This window comes from Drosophila bipectinata, chromosome 3L (assembly GCF_030179905.1).
Source record: "Drosophila bipectinata strain 14024-0381.07 chromosome 3L, DbipHiC1v2, whole genome shotgun sequence".
NCBI classification, from domain to species: domain Eukaryota; kingdom Metazoa; phylum Arthropoda; class Insecta; order Diptera; family Drosophilidae; genus Drosophila; species Drosophila bipectinata.
Genome location: NC_091738.1, coordinates 20,778,014 through 20,792,169, shown reverse-complemented (window position 1 = coordinate 20,792,169; position 14,156 = coordinate 20,778,014). Strand labels below are relative to the sequence as shown.

The 14,156-nt window shown below is 46.5% G+C and overlaps 2 protein-coding genes across 12 annotated transcripts in view; one reads left to right on the top strand and one right to left on the bottom strand.

Annotated features, from left to right (window-relative positions):
* The window catches only part of MCU (mitochondrial calcium uniporter), a 43,731-nt gene extending 39,767 nt beyond the window's left edge, over positions 1–3,964 (top strand). For 7 of the 11 annotated variants that reach the window (XM_070279634.1, XM_070279633.1, XM_070279636.1 and 4 more), the window contains 5 exons: positions 2,413–2,644; positions 2,702–2,807; positions 2,869–2,970; positions 3,028–3,231; positions 3,295–3,964. In XM_070279634.1, the coding sequence (XP_070135735.1) occupies positions 2,413–2,644; positions 2,702–2,807; positions 2,869–2,970; positions 3,028–3,231; positions 3,295–3,528 (878 nt within the window). In that variant the 3' untranslated portion in view covers positions 3,529–3,964. The remainder of the gene's footprint in view (positions 1–2,412; positions 2,645–2,701; positions 2,808–2,868; positions 2,971–3,027; positions 3,232–3,294) is intronic. The other 4 variants (XM_070279635.1, XM_070279638.1, XM_070279640.1 and 1 more) reach the window with 2 other exon arrangements.
* A 1,619-nt stretch (positions 3,965–5,583) lies between these two features.
* On the bottom strand, positions 5,584–14,147 carry ndl (serine protease nudel). The gene is made up of 14 exons (XM_070279622.1): positions 14,004–14,147; positions 12,207–13,940; positions 11,067–12,145; positions 10,538–11,014; positions 10,149–10,482; positions 8,857–10,087; positions 8,628–8,797; positions 8,458–8,571; positions 7,416–8,400; positions 6,888–7,357; positions 6,518–6,809; positions 6,346–6,453; positions 6,149–6,292; positions 5,584–6,091 (listed from the first exon to the last, which is right to left on the bottom strand). Exons 1-14 carry the CDS (start codon positions 14,035–14,037, stop codon positions 5,674–5,676), a joined length of 7,590 nt encoding a protein of 2,529 aa, XP_070135723.1. The 5' UTR covers positions 14,038–14,147; the 3' UTR covers positions 5,584–5,673.
* Positions 14,148–14,156: the final 9 nt, after the last annotated feature.

Here is a 14,156-nt window from a genome sequence, read left to right as displayed (position 1 = left end):
TGAAATTTGGCATGTCGTATTATTTTGCCAAAAATAGCTCTCATGTCAAATTTGAACTCTCTAACTCTAAAAACACCAAAGTTATACCATTTCCGATCAATCAGTTATATGGCAGCTATAAGATATAGTCGGCCGATCCCGGCCGTTCCGACTTATATACTGCGTGCAAAGGAAAGAAGGGTGTGTGCAAAGTTTCAAGACGATAGCTTTAAAACTGAGAGACTAGTTTGCGTAGAAACAGACAGACGGACAGACGGACAGACGGACATGCTCATATCAACTCAGGAGGTGATCCTGATCAAGAATATATATACTTTATAGGGTCGGAGATGTCTCCTTCACTGCGTTGCACACTTTTGGACAAAATTATAATACCCTCTGCAAGGGTATAATTAAACCTCAGATGAATAATGATTCCTTGAAACTTCCATTACATTTCCCTAATATCATCCATTCTCACGCAAACCCAAAGGATCCCCAAGAAGCAGACGTTGGCTGTTACAAATTTGCGGGCTGATTGCCGCTTGCATTTCCGGCGACGGATGTGGTCGCCACGTTCGGGTGTCCACTCTGCCCTCATTTTGTTTCCTAACCACGTGTTCCCACTCGCACACCCGTGCAGGTAAAAAACAGGAGGGTTTGCGGGCAAGGAGAACCACCGCGTTGCCCCGGTATTTGTGCGAGTAAGCTTGACACTTGTTAGCCCTGTTTTGGCAGGGATGCGGAAACCGGCTATTAAGTTTTGATGAAGCAAAGTTGCGGCCTATCGAGAGCGAGGTGGCGGCCCGGGGCGAGCATCTGACATGGCATTATCAATGTTGGCACGTTTGCTGACTGCGGTTATTCATGTTGTGCTCACAACTTGTGGCTCTATGAGTATGTTAGTATAGGACACAGGTTTGCTGTTTTTTAGTTCACCGAAAGCCCTGCAACAAAATCACTGACAGCTCCGCAAACTTTGTACTTTCTGTGGATGTCATAGTTTGTAAATTAAACTTTTTTGTCGATGGTATCTGTCTCTTGTATAGTACTACTATACTATGCATCACAAAGAATATGTTTCTGTCGAGGTTCTGTTTTTTGCTGTTCACACAAAAACAGTCCAATAAATCCAATTTTTTGCTGTACAGTTTCACGGCAAAACTGGATGTATTTTTCACGAATATTCCTTAGATTATAGTGGGTATTGATAGCAATTACCGTGCCACGTACACAATTGATCGACTGAAGCGACGAGAGACACACACGTCTGCCAGCGCGAAAATCTGAAAGTTAACTGAAAATTAAAATCCCAACAAAAATCTTAAACTATCAATAAACGCAGAAGCCTACAGAAGACTCGCAGAGAAGAAGCCGAAGCACAAAGAAAAGAAAACATAAAATGTTTAAAATCCCAAAAAATCAAACTCCATGAAAATAATCATCGCAGAAGCCAGCGAGCAATGAGCAGCGTACTCGGCTTCGACGGTTAGCCAAGTAAAAACAACAAAAACATAAACCATAGGATCCGACACTAGTTACCCACATTTGGCGCCGACTACGATTGCTAATGGGTTGAACAGACCCAGCCAAGACACTCGCACATAGGCCCAGTTTATTAAAAACAATATCGGTTTCAACTGGAAAAAGTTTTCGAATTTTCAGAACTTAATGTTTTAAAATAAAGTCAAAATTGTTAGATATGCATGTGCAAGCCACTTATTTAATTATTTAAAAGTTAAAGGTGCTCTTTAAAAAAAAGTATGTTTGACCAACCAATTTCTCACTGTGCAGCCACGAGAAGAAAATCTTCATTAGAAGCGTTACTTGTGTGTTGGTGGCTGCACTGGCGTGTGGTTGCATTCGTTGCATTGGCTGCTTGCATGAGTGGCAGCGATACACATAAATATATGTTTGTGCTACTTCATGGCTTGATAAATCCCACATGCGACAAAGTGAAAACTTTTCGACCAAAGATGACTATCATAATACCTTCGCCGTGTTGGGGCTGGAATGCGTTTCGGGGGCCGCTAATTGAATTGTTTGTCAAATTGAACTGCAATGTGAGCAGTATGTCGTCTATTTGGGGTCTTCCATCTGCCGGCTACTGCTTTTTTCCTTTTTTTTTGTGGGAGGGGAGGGAGTTCCGCCTCAGCAAACAATTCGAACGCCTAACTGCATTTGAATTGAGCCGGGCTGGCAAGTAACCTTGAGTGGCTTATGGTTAATTAAAACTGAGGCAAGACTGCAGCCCAGATTGGCACACATTCGGGTAGAAAACCCACTCGAAAAAGAGAGAACTTTTTATAAGTTTGGTTTTCCAAGAAGTGCGGATTAAATTTGTGTTGGCTCTGAATTACAGTCGTTTATTATTATTTTGAAAATATATATTATTATTAATCCCGCAATCATTCTTTTCCCTTCTTGTCCTAGAAGACATTTTTGTGGAGTATGTGAACGGCATGCCCCACATGACTGTCAGGCTACCCAGTCGCAATGAACTCTGCCAGTTCGCCTTGAAGCCCATCACCCACAACGTGGGCGACCTGCTGGCCATGCTTAGAGCTGAGGATCGCGGCATAGACCGTGCTGCGGTCATCAATAAGCATGGAGTGCGAATCGCTTCGTCCTGCTCTATTGACAGCCTTCTGGATGACTCCTTCAGGTGAGCTATAGACTATAGACTTTGCCTAAAATCTAATAATGAAATCTTCACTTGCAGCATACAAATAAACAACCGTACATTGGAAGTGAATCCCCCCAAACGTGACAAAATCACAATAGAGTCCATGGACAAAGTTGGGGATGTTCGCAAAGTTATTGCTCAGGTGGGACTATCACAAGTGGCTTTTTAGATTGTGTAGTGATTTATATTTTAAACCATAATAGCTGTATGAGGCGTTTAATGTGGGCGAGTATCAGTTGGAGAAAAGCAATCAGCTAGCCAAGGAGCTGGAGAGCTTACGCTACGAATTGGAGCCGCTTGAAGAGGTGGGTTCTACATCATTATAAAATCTGAACAAAACTCAGAAGTAAACTATCTTTTAGAAAAAACTGGAACTTAGCAAAAAAGCCGCTCGTCGGACCAACTTTATGACTTGGATGGGTCTGGGCTTGATGTCCGTGCAGTTTGGCATCTTGGCGCGCCTCACCTGGTGGGAATACTCTTGGGATATTATGGAGCCGGTTACCTATTTTGTTACGTACGGCACGACAATGGCAATGTATGCCTACTATTGTGTAACCAAGAAGGTAAGGATGTCCTTACTATAACTATAAAATAGTTATGTCATACATTTCAATTTTCATAAACAGGAGTACATGATGGAGCATGTGAAGAATCGCGAGTACTCGCTGACGCTCTACAGGAACGCCAAGAAGGTCCAGTTTGATGTGGAGCACTACAATGAGCTTAAGCGGAAGTCGGCGGAACTGGAGTACAATCTAAGAAGGATCAACGATCCGCTCAACATGCAACTGCCATCGCATTTGGTGCGCACTCAGGAGAACACGCCACCAACCCAAACCGAGGAGCGGAAGTGTACTTAAGGACTTCGTGGCAATCAGTTGCGAGAAAAGGATAATCGAAACTCAATCCTAAATTTAGCTCTTTCGTGAATTAGATAAACAAAAAATAAATGTCGCCCCTTTCTTAGCTAAAGACGTTCAGGTGATCGAAATGTTGAATGTCAACTTTCGAGCGGATTTTATGTACGCATCACATGTTGTGTAAACTTTTAGTTTTTGTCCTTGTGTTAACTAAACTGTTTTAGTTTCTTATTTTATGTTTAATTAGCGTAAGCCCAAGTCGGACGACTCAAACAAACGCACAAGTTCTATCTGACGCCGGCTGTTTTCAACTGACAACCCTAATTTATGTTTAATTTTAAATTATTTATTGGAAGCGAGATATTTGTTTAAGCCTAAGGCAGTTTTTGTGTGTGCAAAGTTTTAGAAAAATATATGAATTATTTATTGAAAATAATTTTCCTTTGAGTTTCATCAGTTTTCCTTTTTTATTTTAAAAAGTTTTCCAAAACATAAAACCATTACCATTAAGACGTAGAATGTAAAGCATACGTTTTGGTCGAAAACTAGGAAACTGTTATAAATTTTGACCCAGGGAACTGCTTAAATGCTTTTAGGCGGCCCCGGCTATAAGAAGAAAGGAATTATTTCTAGAAAGCATAGATATTATCTAGTAACCAGAACCCATTAAAAACACTACGCGGGTGCTTGGTCCCTGACTGTCCGAGGTCCAATCTGTCAGCGACTCAGAGGTCCTTGCAACCGCGAACTCATCCAGTGAAGTCTACTAACTCTCCATAAGCTTTAATATACTCGAACCACTACCTACTGAAAACATCTAGAACGAATCAATTTGTAAATAAAACGCACCAACTAATCCATTAAGATTTTAGCAACGGAATTAAACAATTTCACCGGTACATCGTAGTTAGTAAAGTTAATGAAATCCTAAGCGTAATTTGTAGGTATGATAGGTATGTAAATATATATAAACTGCTGTGTTTCATGACAACGTAAACGATATGTAAGGTCACCGACATTACTGAGGAAACTAAGCTTACCATTAGTTTAGAGAAGGAATCGGCATTGCCCAGGCAGTGGGCACCTAAAATTTAACCCGTACTACGCTTTTCTTCCGAACTCTACCAACCTATATACTATACTCTTGGAACTTACATTTAGAATTGTCAAAGGTTGTGTTGAGAACTGTTTGCCTGTGCTACGAACCCAATCCTAGAAACTATTAATCTCTACTAATTCAACACAGCTGCATCGCTGCACACGATACGATTGCACACATGGTTCACATAAATCGCACACTAACTCTAATCGCCATTCGGAATGATTAACTCTAGCCTAAGCATTTACCTACGCGTACTTATAATACTTTAACGACATTTGTGATTCAATTTCAAATTATAAAGTGAAATTATTTACTGTACAAAGAGATCATATTGTTAATCAAACTAAACTTTGAAAGTATTTGCCTAACCCAAGTCCCAACTAAAGTTTGCGTTTATCTAATTACGAGAATAATTACCTCCCAGAAGTATTCCCAAAACTTAATCCTAATCAGCGCCAAAGACTTATGAATACATTTAACTAGTTACTCTTATACATTCCCCTAGACGGACGTTAAAGATTTTGAAGCCCCTACTATTTATACGTATATTATATTACCAACGATGCGCCCGAGAGACAACCTAATTTCGAAAATGTTTGACGTTCCTCGATGGCCGCAAGTACTTATAATTCTCAAGTACCTTCTTTCATAAAAATCTAATCTTAGCATAACTTACATCTTTTTAACGAATTTAAAGGAAACCCAACTCTTAATTAAGTGCTTTAATTAAATTGTTTGAACTTTGAAGTAACAAGAAAGCGATTTTTTACATTTATAAAAACCAAAAAATTTGTTTGTTATACTAAAATTTAAAAAACATACCCAAAACCAAGCTTAAAACTAAAACCCAAAACAAAAAATAATGAAATATGCAACATATGCAAGCGCAAACTGATTAAAAGTAAAAATAATAAAAGGAAATTCGAATAAAACAAAGTTAACAACAAAACGTGTACAGATCTCGAATTTATTTGCTACTAAAACGCACAAAGGACAATCACGAGATTAGGAAGAGGCTCTGGCCAAGTCATAGTAACTACACTTCAAGCACACCGAATCTCCAGTCTGTAGCACCTGCTGGAATCGGTGGCGTTCCACCTAACCAGCTCGGCAATGGGCCGGCTGGATTTCAAGAAGAGCGTCAGCCGCTCGTTGAGCTGCAGCGGCGAGAACTTGCTGATGATCAGCGCCTTGGTGGAGTCCCGGTACTTTCCCACCAGAGTGTCGTTGCTGAAGCTGCGACCCTGTCGGTCTGCTAGCTCGTAGGTGTGCACGGCCTTGTTCTCCTCGTCGTCTATGAGCCGGTAGCTGGGCTGTCTATACGGGTTGTATCCCAGCTTCTTGCATATCTCCCGCACCTCGTCGACCTGCGGCGGCGAGCTCTTCGGAAAGCATTTTGTGTGCCAGATGCCGTAGGTCTGTTCGATAACCTGTCCATACTGGGGTGCTGCTTCAGGTTGCCTAAAATGGAACAATTCATCAGCTAGTTATCCACCAAACTGTAGTACTGGGCCATACGTGTGCTGGCTATTGGCCCAAAAGTCTTTCTTCTGCAGATGCAGAGGGTGTTCTATTCCAAAGCAGTACCGCTCGTCTTCGCCATTGGGGCAGTCCGGTTCCTTGTCGCACACGAAATCACGGGGTATACAATCTTCAGGGGAGCTACAGAGAAACCCGGTTAGTTAAGTATTTGTGGGTTTAAAAATATCACTTACGAGCTACATTGGAAATGGTCTGCCGTGCAATTGCAAAGCACAGAACTTTCATCGCTCTTGTCCCAGCAGTTTCGTTTGCCATCGCATATCTTGGAAGGATCAGTGGCTCTGAAACACAAAGTGTTCACAAACTTTATCAGTTTTTCAATCATTTATACAAATATTTTCTCACTGTAGGTAGGTGAAGCAGCTGCAAATAGTGGGTTCGTCAGTCATGTCCTCGCAGTCTGGCTGGTGGTCACAGAACTTGTTTTTGGGCACGCATTTGAAGCTGGAGCGGCACTTCATCTCGCCGGGGGCACATCGTTGCTTCAAGTGCCGACATCTGGTTTCCTCCTCATCGCTGCCATCATGACAGTCGGATCGGCCATTGCAGATGGCCGTTTGTGGCAGGCAGAGCCCCAACGGGCAGCGATGAGTGCTGCACTCCGGAACTGGCTGCAGATTCCTGCAACTGAGCTTGTCTAACAAGCGAACGAGGGAAATCAATTTAAATTGGATTTCGTTTAGCAATGGGACCGGGTGCGCCCCACACAACTCACCTATAATATCCTGCAGCGATTTGTACGCCTGCTCCAATGTCCGAATGGCAAACGGCTGCCTAAAACTCTGGCAGTCCGAGTTGTTGTAGCTAAACATGGCCGTGGGGAACCACCCAGAGTGCGAGTCGCGACAAACCAGCACTCCCTGATCGCTGGGATTGTGATGGAAATCACTGGCGTTCTTCAGGCCAAACTGGTGGCAGCTGGTGAACTTTGTTATGGCCGGCAGCTCAGTGGGAGCCACCCCGTTGATGAGCTCCACCTCCTCCGAAATGGAGGCCATGTCCTCGGCACTGACATTCAGCAGGCGCATCAGATTAACGGGGGGCTGCTTCTCCTGCAGCTTGTAGCAGGACGTGCACTCGGAATTGTTGGCCACTTTGGTTATGGCCACTGTTTTGATGCGACCCGTGAAATCGTCGTGCAGCACACTGATGCAGTTTCTTGAAGTGTCTTCATTTTCAAGGGAACTGCAAGGCAGATAAATATGGTTTAGAAATTGATTATAAGCAAAAAGGTGTTTCCTACCTTTCGGGCAAAAATGTAGGCAGCACATGGTGAGTAAATTTAACCGGGGTTTCCAGGTGGAGAAGCAACACATTGGACTTGGGCACCGGGTCAAAGCAGTCTATCCTTCGAATCTGCTCCTGGTTACTACGGTGAAGCGATCTCTTGGTTTTTCCACCTCCCAGTAGGGCACTGACGAAGTGCGTCTTCAGACTGATGCCAAACATGCAGCTCTCGTGGACCAGCAGCCAGTGCTTGTCGATGAGCACACCGATGCACCAGAGATCCCCGTTCGAGTAGACGTCAGCCAGCCAGGGCCAGTGCAGCTCCTCGATGGCTTCGTGGAGCTCCTCGTTCACCAGCAGGGTTTTGTTTTTCTTGCTCTTAATCAGATTATCCAGACGGTCCAGTATTTCGTCCTTTTTATTCACGACCGTTGGCGGTAGCTGCGGCTTGAAGTGGACGTTGGGTCTGCTGTGGGTTTCGATAGTGGGCAGAAGTTGTGGCACCTCGTCCTTCAGTTTTGGTTTGACTGCTTGGCCAGCACTTAGTGTTTTCAGGGGAGTGGTTTTGTTGGAAAAGGGGTTACACTCCACATAGATACCCAAGCACTTGGTGGGCAGCAGGCGATCCTTTTCCGGTCTCGGGGCGCTTGGATGACCCAGCTCTGGTATTATTATTTCATTTTCCGTCAGCTGAATGTTGTCTCCCACCATTGCATGAATATGAGAAGCCAGGCGGGTCCTGCCACCCTTCAGCTCTGGCGTAATGGGATGCATTTCCTGGTGGCTCACAAACTCAGTGCTGTTGAAGTAGTGGGCTCCCTTGAATCCCAGGAGGGCACACACTGCGTCCGCCGTGTTGGCTTGATGCTCATGATAGCCTGTTTCATGGGCGCAAACAACCCGCCACACTCCATGAGCGTTTCTCGAAAAGATTCCGGCACTGCTGAACTTGGGCTGTTGGTGGACATGGAAATGCACGTCATGTCCATTGGTCAGGGCAACTAAAAAAGGAAAAAATGTTTAATATGAGAATGTACGGTTTTGGGAATCCGACTTACAGCAATCCTTCTCATCCTCCTTGAACTTGCAGTCCACTTCATTGTCACATCGCTTGCTTAGAGGCAAGCAAGTCTTCGAAAGAGGACAACGGAACTCGTTAGCATGGCAGCCTCCTTCGAAATATTACAATTGGTTATGCAGTCGCTTTTAATAGCTATATATATCCTACCGCAATCCTGCTCATCTGACAGATCCTCACAATCGTCCTTGCCATCACATATTAGAGCTGCTAGACTGCCCTTCAAGTAGTCCTTGCAGGAACAGTCCAATTCATCAGTTCCATCTTCGCAGTCAACTTTTCGATCGCAGTGCATCTGAATGTCAATGATTTGAGGCATTCTTTGGGCGACAAAAAGCTTAGGAAATTGAAATATATACAACGCTATTTGTAGACTCACATTTTACACACAAACTTATTGGGAATCTGCACCTCGTCCTCCTGAGAATGGAAGCTACTACTCTTTTCTGTGGTGGTCCTCAATGGCCTCGAGGTAGTAGTAGCCTTAGGAGTAGTAGTTGAGGAAATAACAGTAACAATGGTACTTGTAGTTGGAGCCAAGGTGGTCACGGTGGTCTCTTCATACTGAACAGTGGTGGGTATTCCTGTTGTGGTTGTGATTAATGGAGTGGTGGTGCTGCTAATCGTTGTAGTTGATTCTATGGCTGTTGTTTCAGGAGCTTCCTCTGTTGTCACTGGGAATGCCGCTTTAGTCGTGGATACAGAAGAAGTTGTGGTCACTAGCTCCTCCTTGACCGTACTAGTTGTTCTCTCTTCCATGAGTTGGGTGACAAGGTCAAACATTTTCTGGAAATCCTCAGTGGACGTTGGCATTGCCGTACTTGTGGTTATATCTGATGTGGTAGGCAGGGTACTGGTAGGTCCAGATGTAGTTTCTGGGACTGTTGATGGTGTTATGTTTCCTAAATCTGATGTAGTTGAGTCAACCATCGAACTGGGATATGTTACATCTTCAGTTGTAGTTAGATCTCCTAAAGTACTTGTGGAGATATCTTCCAGTTGTCCTTCCGTGGAATCGTCAAATAATGTAGTGGTCTCAGTGATTTCCTCCTCGTCTTTGTCCGCCTCCAAATCTAAATCTTCAAAAGGAATCAGCTCCCGAATCTTAGCCTCCTCAGGATGGTAGTCGCTTTCCGTGGTGGTGCTTATGTTTTTTCCGGCTCCAACCATATCTGGAATAAAGTTGTAAGAACATCCGACCTCATCTTCCCCACCCAGACAATCCACATTGCGGTCGCATCGCTGGCGCTTGGCTATGCATCGCTTGCCGCCCCACACACAGATGAATCCTGGACAGAGTTGCAGCGGCTGCCGGCCAGGCAGATTTCTAGGATTCACCGCCATTTCCAGCCAGTCCAGGTAAAGGGTGACTCGGGTGTAAACGCCGAACTCCTGCGGCCTTGCACAGCCATTGCCGTGGCTCACTACTCCGGCGAGGTACAGTTCTTCCGGTCGAGACACGCTGCGGCAGAAAAGGGGACCACCTGAATCTCCTTGACAAGCATCGCGTCCTCCGTGTGGATCGCCGGCACAAATGTTCTCTGAGGCTTGATCCTCAGGATCTGTGCACCGTTTGCGGATGGGCACAATCACCTGGCGAAGAGGATCACCTGGAAAGGATGAAAAATATTTGTATTATTTTTTCTTTGGGTTATGGGAAGAAGAACTCACTGCTGGGACCCTTTTCCCTAATCGCTCCCCAACCAACTACTGTGCACATGGTGTTCTCCACAGGTCCCCAGATCCAATCATCTCCGATGGTCGTGCGCCCCTGGTCCGGCAGGCAGATGGGCTTCACCCAACGATTGAAGTTAAGGGGACTGGCCATGCGAAGCAGAGAAAGATCATTTCGCATACTCCTCCGCTCGTATGCCTGGTGGACCACAACATGGGACACGGGCTGGATTTGCGTAGCCGGTGAGTAGCTGGTGCGGCGCAGGAGGCCAGCTCGCACCTCGTAGTAATACTTGGCAAAGTTGATGACACAGTGGGCAGCGCTGATGATCTGAAATGGAAGAGAATAGTGAGCAATAGTTCATGTTACCCAGCCTTCAGCTTACCCAACGTTCGGTGTAGATGGTTCCTCCGCAGTGGAACTTTCCGTCTCGGTAAATGGCCACCACAAAAGGCCACTGGAGATCACTCGTGTAGCGGCCACCCACAATGCGTCCATTGCCAAAATTTTCGCCAGACTCCGACACAGTTCTCTTGACTCTCTTGGAGTGGACTACCTTCGTAGCATTCTTGGGAACTCCGCACTGCATTGGAGGACACTTGACGTACGCCACGTGGTTTTCGAGGGAGTCATGACTATTGCGACCATGGCAGGCTTGGGCGAATTGGACTCCAGCCTGCAGGGAGGGCTCTATAAATGGTCCGGGTAGGGTCAGGGCCTTGAAGCCTAGATCCACGCCGGCTTTTTCGTCTTCCAACTCACAGGCGGCAGCTGCCCACTTCTGTCCATTGTTGCACACAGGATGCCAATCGCCACGATAATTATGATACAGAAATCCCTCAGAGGCCGAGGCAGCATGGGACTAAAGAGAAAAATAATCGTTATCATCCTAGGGTAGGGTATATGTTTCCTACCATATGATCTGCCACATCGATGACCAGCATGCTGCACTCAAGCTCGTCACGCCCATTGAGGCAGTTCATGAAGCCGTCGCAGCGTTCCAAGCGGCTGTAGCACATGGAGAGGGTGGATTGATTGTGTTTGGCAAACTCAGTGGGGTTTTCGTAGCAGGAGTGGGCCAGAGGTTCGCAGCCAAAGCAGCCCAACTCATCCTCGCCCATCGGGCAATCCGCATAGCCATCGCAGAGGCGCTCCTCGTCCAGCCTGTCCGCACAAGTGCAGGCAGACTCATCGCTTCCATCCGAACAGTCCACCACATTGTCGCACCATCTGCTGGCTGAAATGCACTCCTGCTCCTGTCCGAAGCAGGACAGTTGATCGGGTTCCGGGCATTTTGAATGATGCTGCACGGTTGACTGTGGCAGGCCCGCGTAACTGGCGTAGATGATCTGCCCCTGGTTGTGATTGGCAGCAGACTGATTGGCATGCCGCATCTTAAAGTTGGCATTGGAAAAGGACGTCTGGCCATTCGGCGGTTGTTGTGGATTCGAAACGGAGGACTGCGCGGCTCCCTGTCCCGCCTGATTCTGGAGGTAACTGCAGTAAACCTGTTGCTGCTGGCCATTGGAAAGCTTTTGCGGCGAGGCATTCTTAGAGAATATATTAGCTCCCTGGCCACCGGATCCAGATCCACCGCTACCACCGAAAAAGTTTCCACTCGGTCCAAACTGTTGGGGCACGAAGAAGATACCACCGCCGGCATTAGAGGATCCTCCAAAGTGGCCGCCCTGCATTCCCATAAATGAGGGAGAGGCTGACCACATGGGCATGCGGAAGTTGGCCGGAGTCATGTAAAAGCAGACTGGAATGCTGGGCATTCCGAAATTGGGATTGAACATGAACTGGGCAGAAGCCTTCATCGTCTCTCCGGATACTGGAAAACCACCAGGAGCTCGGCTGGTGAACTGGACACTTGGCGAGGCAGTGAAGGTCTCCCCTTTCTCCTTGGTTTCGCCCTCCGTCAAAGTGGATCCCCTATTCCTCATTTTCTGGGCCACCCTTTCGCACAGGCTCAGGATCTGGGCATCAGCAGCTAAAAGGAGAATATGAGATGTTAGTTTTTTTAGGGTTAATGAAAGGACAACATTGCTCACCATTCCAGGGCTGACCCTTCAAAGGATTCATCTTGGGTCTCATTTTTTCCAACATTTTCGCGTCCAAGCCTGAACCGAAAGTGTCTATCAGCTCGTCCTGGTTTGGCCTAGCCTGCTGCTGGAACTTCTTCAGCCAGACCTGCCTTTCATACACATCCGTGGCAGTTTCTTGGGAGGATTCATTGGCGCTTAGTTCTTTTAGAACGGGTTTGTCTTGCTCATGCCGCTCGAAGCTCTCCAGCATGTTTTCGATGCTGCTTGGATTGTCCAGAGGATGTTCAGATCTGGGGCCATCCATCGAGTCGCTGTGAACCTGCCTGGTGGTCAGCTTAGGTTGCGTGGTGGAGGTCGCACTCGGTTCCCCGCTACCTTCATTCCCGTCAATTATCCAGCTAATCTTTACAGGTTCCGGGACAGCAGTCGATACTGTTGTGTTTGGCAATCCTTCGTTGGATTCAGTGGTGATGATTGTTGTGGGAACTAACGTTGTGGTGGTGGTGGAATTATTCTGTAGCTCATCCACCTCCTCGCCATCTATTATCCAATCGAACTGCAGCTTCCGCTGACTGGATGTGGTAGCTGTGCCTTCCGTGGTTCCCACTAATGTGGTGGTATCCTGCTTGGTTGTTGTAACCGTGGAGTTTATTAGAGCTTCGTTGGGTTCCGTAGTGCTAATGAGTGCAGTGATGGTGGTGCTGGTGTTATTTCCAAGGGGCTCCACCTCCTCATTACCATCTATAATCCAATCGATTTCAGGTTTTCGCTGCCCCGGTGTGGTTCCATCTTCCGACGGACCATCTGTGGTTACATTAAATCCCACAGATGCTTCAGTTGGCTTTTCCATTTCTGCTATTGGAGTGGTTTTCTTGATGCCAGGTCCTTCGGTGGTGCGCAAAATCTCTTTGGGTTTGTCGAACTGGTCCAAAATCCAGCTGATCTTCTCGCTGGTGCTGTCCAAAGCCTGTGGAGTGGTCGGTGCTGAAGGGGTTGTGCTTCCTGGTTCCTTAGTGGTCGCAACTGTCTTAGGGGTGTCGTCAGTATATACCTCATCATCATGGTCGTGCCCATCAATGATCCAGCTTATCCTGGAAGGCTTTATCTTCGTCCGCTGAGGCTTCTCGGTGGCATTACCAGACACCACAGTGGCGAAAACAGTGGTCTCTTGCACCACCAGATTGTCGGATGTTAACTCTTTATTTTTGTGCTCCTCTGACTCCATGCTTTCAGACTCCAGCAGAGGCTGTTGCTCTCGCATTATGGCCTTCATTTTCTCCATTTTTTCGGCCACATCTCTGGCCATTTTGTACATCTTCAAAAAGGCCGACATGCAGTCCTTGGGGGTTTCCTTCTTGCAGCGCACAAACTCGTTCTCGAGTTGGCTGAGAGCCTCCCTGGCCCTCTTGCTCCTTAGCTTGTTGTAGAGGTGCTGCAGGTTAGCCTCCACCTGGACAGGGTCAAGCTGATTAGCTTCCACCTGGACAGGATCAAGCAGATCCTTTCGGGGCAACTCGCGACGAGTCTTGTGCTTTTTGTGCAACCGGAACTTGAGCAACATGTTCTTCAACCGCTTCTTCCTGTGCTGGCTATCATCCGTCTCCTTATCCGCGTCCTCATCCAGGAGCTTAAAGTGCAACGTTTGGGGGCTGACTATCAAGGGCAGCTGATCCTCGTCGAAGGGTTGATTTGCCAGCAATCTGTGCTGGGCATTCAGGGCGGCAATCTGCTGCACGCGGTCTGTGGAATTACAGTAGAATATTTCAGTCCCATAGGTAGGAGATATACCCATCATCGACTCACCCATCCTCTCCACAACAAGGCCATGGTAAATCATTGTAAACAGCAGTGTGAGGATTACGATTCCCGAGATGGCCACAATTCTCCTGCTATAGGCACTGCCCCAGCAACGTCTGGGGTGTCTCAGCAACCTAGTTGCCTCAAGTTCTATGGAAT